The 6,067-nt window shown below is 40.1% G+C and overlaps 1 protein-coding gene and 1 non-coding gene across 3 annotated transcripts; both read left to right on the top strand.

Annotated features, from left to right (window-relative positions):
* Window positions 1–468: 468 nt before the first annotated feature.
* LOC122837652 lies at window positions 469–631 on the top strand. Its single transcript, XR_006371805.1, has one exon. It is a non-coding gene; the product is annotated as a U1 spliceosomal RNA (small nuclear RNA).
* Window positions 632–2,096: 1,465 nt separating this feature from the next.
* On the top strand, window positions 2,097–5,489 carry hs6st2 (heparan sulfate 6-O-sulfotransferase 2). Of its 2 annotated transcripts, none has more exons than XM_044127058.1 (2): window positions 2,097–3,053; window positions 3,508–5,489. In XM_044127058.1, the coding sequence occupies exons 1-2, from the start codon at window positions 2,479–2,481 to the stop codon at window positions 4,286–4,288; spliced, it is 1,356 nt and encodes a 451-aa protein (XP_043982993.1). In that variant the 5' UTR covers window positions 2,097–2,478; the 3' UTR covers window positions 4,289–5,489. The 2 variants fall into 2 exon arrangements, with proteins under 2 accessions (XP_043982993.1, XP_043982992.1); XM_044127057.1 differs by having other exon boundaries at window positions 2,099–3,053; window positions 3,505–5,489.
* The last annotated feature ends 578 nt before the right edge of the window (window positions 5,490–6,067 follow it).

Genomic DNA, 6,067 nt, shown 5'->3' with positions numbered 1-6,067 from the left:
TCATAATCTGAAATAATCCAGCTGCTCTGCCTACTCCCACTGCTTCCAGTACAAACAACCAATCAGAGCCAGGATACGGCGTTTAACGCTGTCTCTCACTCATTCAGGTATGTCCTGATAAATTTGCTAACAGAGAAACAATTTAGAGTTACAGTGAAACCGTTTATCCACGTGACTATGCGAACTAGCCTAGCATTCAGGTCAGGCTATGCTAGCTGTAGTTTACAGAAAGTTTCTGAAATTAGAACTTGAAAAGTATACAATTTTAACATTTCTGAGTTTTCTAAGTTTCTCATTTTGAGTTTTTTTAAAATATATATTTATATTTATTTATTATTTCTTTGAGTTTCTGATTGTGTTTAGTTAAATGTTAAATCCTAACGTGACTCAGGGTTTATTTTAATTTCCCACCGTGAGTCAGAACCGGATGTCTGAAGTTGTTAATCGTCAGTCAAAGGACTGAGCTGCATACTTACCTGGCAGGTGCGACTCCATGGTCCCGAAGGTGGATCGCACAGAGTGAGGATCAGTCATTGCACTGCGGCGATCTGACCTCTGTGAATTCTTCTAAAGGGAGAATCTCAACTGCACAATTTATGGTAGTGGGGGACTGCGTTCGCGCTCTCCCCTGGTTTTTATGTTCGATGATAAATTAATTCAGAACTAGTCGCTTTCGGTGTAGGCTACTTCTAAATTTGCTCCTTGGTCGTATTTTACCGTCACTAGTGGCGTGGGGTGGGAACCCAACTAATCTAATTACATTACTAAATCTGAATACCATAAAGTCTTTATTAATTTCGGCATTACTGGCAACATAAAAGATAAATTGTCTTATAAAACACCATATTTTTTTCCTTTTCTTAAGGATCTAGGGCTAATTAAATGACAATGTGTGATTTGAAACTGGTGTCATGATTGTTAAATGCCGCCACCTGTTGGCTCATTGTCAGAACTGCAATCCTACTTCAGATTCCAGCACAGAAATTAAGCCAGAATGAAACCATATTTGTTCTCAAGTAAAAGCAAAATGCTAACAAATATATACTCAAGTCAAACCAACAACCGGCTCCCTAGAAATAATTTAAGTAAGAGTAAAAAGTATTTGATCAAAAACAACAACTTGAGTACTGAGTAGTAGCTGAATGTAAAATCCGATTCAATATTAAAAATGATGTCAATAGTCAGACCAAAACCTACATTTATGTGCAAATATTGGTATTTTAAATGCTGAAATTAAAAAAATCGTTCAAATAAATGATCTAATTTTAAAATAGGAAAGAAATTTCCTAATCCATTTTTTTTTTATATAAAACTGATATGCTATTTTTATAGCATTTCAGCTGCTGAGCCAAATACAACAGTAACTCACTGTTATATTAGGTAACACTGAGTACCACATAAAAGATACAGTGAAAATAAAAAGTGCAGCAATGTAAAACTACTCCTAAAAGTACTAATTGCAACCCCAATTCCTAGCTTCATTACAGTACTAATCCCCACCCTGCTGCAGAGTATGTCAAACTGTGTCTGAAATAAATCAAATTTGTCCACTGCTGACTGCAGGAAATATAAGGAATCCTTTAGTTTACGGGTAAAATAATCCAGTAGATTGCATAATCACTCGTTCAGATGTTTATTGTGTCTTTCTGCCGTTCAGGTTTACAAACTTGCATATATGCAATGTCAGATGAAGATCTGTGCATTTATAAACATCTATTATTTATTGATATCATAATAAATTTCTTCTTATCATAAGAATTAGATTTTTATAATTTTACCAAAGCTTTATTGGAGACATTTATTTCAAAAGTAAATGGATGTTTAACACCTCTGGTGAATGTATTAACAGGAATTTCATTTTTAAACTGCTTTTTATATTCAAATTTGGTCAGTTCATGCCTTCATGAGGTTTTCTCTTTATGATGTTATTCTAACTAAAGCATGATTTTGAGCATTTTTAATTAGACAGTCCAGAAAAAAAAACATTAACTGGACTGTTAATGTTTTTTTCCAAAACATTAACGGAAATGTTTCTGGAAAAAAAACATTTCCGTTAATGTTTTTCCCGAAACCTCTTGTTTTACTTTTGTATTATTTAAAACGTATTTGTAGGCAAATCCTTGGTTTTTTCCCCCCCTAAGAAAACTACATTGAAAATGAAATCCACTTTGACGTAGCGGGATGACGCACGTTTACGCGCAGTGACTCACGGGAAGAAAGGTCAAGAATCGATTGGTGCTGAAGATGAGCATTAGCCTAAGAAGATATTTTTTATACTACTAATCCGTCCGCTAAGTAAACAGAACCGCCCGGTTCTGCCTGGTAAAACCCAGATGGACCCAGACAGTGCTGCGCTGTGATTGACTACTTGGTTACCTAACGCCGCTCGCTCTCGGCTTTTAGCTGCATTGTTATTGTTTCCTGTCTGCTGCTCTGAAACGGGGACCCGAGGGATGGTTTTTCATCGGGTTCGGGAAGATGGATGAGAAGTCCACCAGCAGCCACCAGCGAATCCTGCTCTTCCTGCTCATGGTGGCGGTTTTCAGTGTGTTTATGATCCAGTATGCCTGTCCCAGCAGCTCCGAGTGCCAAATGCTCCACCAGCTGGGGGCCTGGTTCACCCTCAGGGGCGGACCTGGCATCCGAATCGGTGATGGTGAATCGCAGGACGGGCTCCAGAAGGACCCCTACATCGCAGAAGACGGCGCTTTGGCCCGATTTGTCCCTCGATTCAACTTCACCAGCGCCGACCTAAACCGAGAGGTGGACTTCAACATCAAAGGGGATGATGTCATTGTATTTCTGCACATCCAGAAAACGGGGGGCACAACTTTTGGCCGACACCTGGTCCGTAACATCCAGCTGGAGAGGCCCTGTGAGTGCCACGCAGGCCAGAAGAAGTGCACCTGTCTCCGGCCAGGTAAGAAGGAAACCTGGCTCTTCTCTCGGTTTTCCACCGGATGGAGCTGCGGGCTTCATGCGGACTGGACTGAGCTGACCCACTGTGTCCCATCACGCATGGACTCCAGAGAGGCCCAGAAAAACCAGCCAAGGTTAGAGGAAAATCACGTTAAATTCACGTTATTGAGCGATTGATTTAAATGGAGAATAATAGTTGGGGAAGCTGAACTGGAAGAATTATTGCTAGAAGTTTCGGAAAAAATTCCATCATTTAGACAAGATTTGAACAAACTCAGAGCAGTATCTCTAATACATAATCAACAATTTAGTCTACTCAATAAAGTATTATGATCAACTGTATCAAACAACAAATAAAATAATTTATGATGTTTCTGTAAACAAAATAGTCAATAGAAGGACAATTTGAGACCAAAGCACCAGACTGAAAACTTTTGTTATTCAGTTTTTGGTAGAAAAAGAAAAACGATAAGTCATGCAAATGGAAATTGAGTTTGTTTTAATTTATCATACAATTAATTGATTTATTGCTTATTGCTACTGTCCTAATTGTGAACATTAACTTCTGTTTTCTTCTCTTTCTAGTAGAAACTATTACTACATTACGATCTTAAGAGATCCTGTTTCGCGTTACCTCAGCGAGTGGCGTCACGTGCAACGCGGAGCCACTTGGAAAGCCTCCCTCCACGTGTGCGACGGACGTTCACCAACGCTGTCAGAGCTCCCAAGTTGCTATCCAGGTGACGACTGGTCGGGTTGCTCCCTGCAGGAGTTCATGGACTGCCCCTACAACCTGGCCAACAACCGACAGACCCGCATGTTGGCAGATCTCAGTCTGGTGGGTTGCTACAACGTCTCCTCCATGGGCGAAGACGAACGCTGGGCGGTGCTTCTGGACAGCGCCAAGCGCAACCTGAAGGGGATGGCCTTCTTTGGCCTGACCGAGTACCAGCGTAAGACGCAGTACCTCTTCGAGAGAACCTTCAACTTACAGTTCATCGCACCTTTCACGCAGCTGAACGGGACGCGAGCTTCCAGCGTTGAGGTACCCTCCGAGAAGCAGCAAAGGATTCGCCAGCTAAACCGGTGGGACGTGGAGCTGTATGAGTACGCCCGTGACCTTTTCCTGCAGCGCTTCCAGGTGGCGAGACAGCAGGAGCGCAGGCAGGCCAGGGAGCGGCGACAACAGGAGAGGAGGCGGCTCCGGGGGAGATTCTCAGCAAAACAAGGGCGGCGGCCAAAGCCGACTGAAACGATGAGCTCGACTGAAGAGCGTCGAACGGAGTCCGAAGTGCTTCTGTCAGACTGGTGGGATGTAGATGAGAACAGCACCATGGAGGACTACATAGGCAATGTGGAGCAATGGTAGCAGACGGCTGTCTTTGTACCAAGAGCTGCCTTGTCAGTTTTTGCTAATTCAGGTTATTTTCAGTACATGCCTTCTTCTCTTATTCTTTTGTGACAATGAAATGTTTTAAATGTGACTTTTATTTATTTATTTTAAAGGCGATCTATTATGCTTCCTTGAACAGTTTATAGGATATACAAACCATGTTTGTAACATTTTTTGTACAAAATTATTCTTAGATGATGAGATTTTAACCTGCTCAGTTCTGCCTATTTTGAGCTCCTTTCAGAATGAAAGGCCTCTGTCACTTTAAATCCTAATAAGCTGGTGAAACACTTGGAGGTAAAAATGGCTGCAAACAGATGCGTAATTATACAACCTTACATCTTGGGCTGGATAAACCCTTAACAATATATATTGTGATTGACACATGATCAGTATCAATGGATATTACATCTGATAGAATATTCAACCACTTCAGTGAACTTTGATCCAGAACCACACAACATTCTGGGAATGCTGTATTTGAAAAGCAGAAGTAGAGCCTCCTGTACAACCAACAAGAATGCAGCAAGTAATTTCTGGATGGTAAGTCAACAACAAAACACTTGTCTTATCCAGCAGCTGTTGTACTGCTCATACAGCGTTAAGACCAGCTTACTAAATGTGCTGGATCTCCGCTTGTGACTGCGCAGAGTGACTCAACAATCTTAAGGTTTTTAAAATGACTCATTTTCCAAAAACACTAACTTACTGCCAAAAACTGTCTGGAGAGTTTTTATTTCGAACTTGAGCCTCTTTCAGAAGTAGTGGAAGTACAAATGTTTGCAAAATGTGAATTTTGCATAATACGTCTCCTTTAAACAGATTGTTGTAGCAGACTTTCTAATCGGGTCAAAACATAGGAAGGTTTTTCTTTTCGTCATGACGCCAGCCTTCAGCATGTTTTCTCTGGACTTTAACCACATTGGAATTCAGAAAATGCAGCTTGGAAGAAAATGACTTGTCTTTTTTCAGGAAACACTACAGGTTTGTGATCAACAATCTTTATGTTTGCCAAAATGTGTCTTGAATATTTTGAAATGTGCTTGTTTGTGTCTTTTCAACAGCAGAAAAGGAAAATTAGTTCATCAGTCCCTCAATTTGTGGCATTATCTCCTAATGTTGTGGAACATTGGAATTTGTCTCTTTTTATATAAACTTTGCCTTTACATTTATCAAACTGCTGTTTTACTCTCGTGCTTTTATAGGTTTCTCAGTTGCAAGTCTGGGGTTTACCAGCAGGGGGTGGTAAAGTACTTTCAGTGTTAGGAAATCTCCTTAGGGCATAAGCAAAAGAAATTGGATCAAATCATAACTCATTTTGAAAAAATTGTTTAATAGGATTTTGGTTGTTTCCTTGATAATTTTTCAAATGATTTATGAAAGTTTAATTCTGCTGCTCCCAATTTTTAAAAAACGAGTATTTTCACTATAGGTACAGATTTATTCAATAATACTACATTACACGTTTATGACTGGCCATGAAGCCATTTTAGATAAACATGAATATTGATGCCATTGTTGAACTGGAATAAAGTTTAGTCTCAGGTTGGTTTTTCAGTGGCCGTTTTTAAATATGACTAAAGAGGGACGAATGAATTGGCGGAAATGGTCTTCCTATCCTATTACCTGCAGTTTGCACCATCTTTCATTTAGTCGTGACTTCATAATAACTAATAAACAAACACTCCCCTGTCGTCCAACTCCTCCCATTTGATAAACCCTCCCTCTGTCTTTTTTTTTTCGCCCAAATCTGTT

This window comes from Gambusia affinis, linkage group LG09, assembly GCF_019740435.1.
Source record: "Gambusia affinis linkage group LG09, SWU_Gaff_1.0, whole genome shotgun sequence".
Lineage (NCBI taxonomy): Eukaryota > Metazoa > Chordata > Actinopteri > Cyprinodontiformes > Poeciliidae > Gambusia > Gambusia affinis.
Note: the sequence above shows the minus strand (reverse complement) of the source record. Positions and strands in the feature narration are given on the sequence as shown.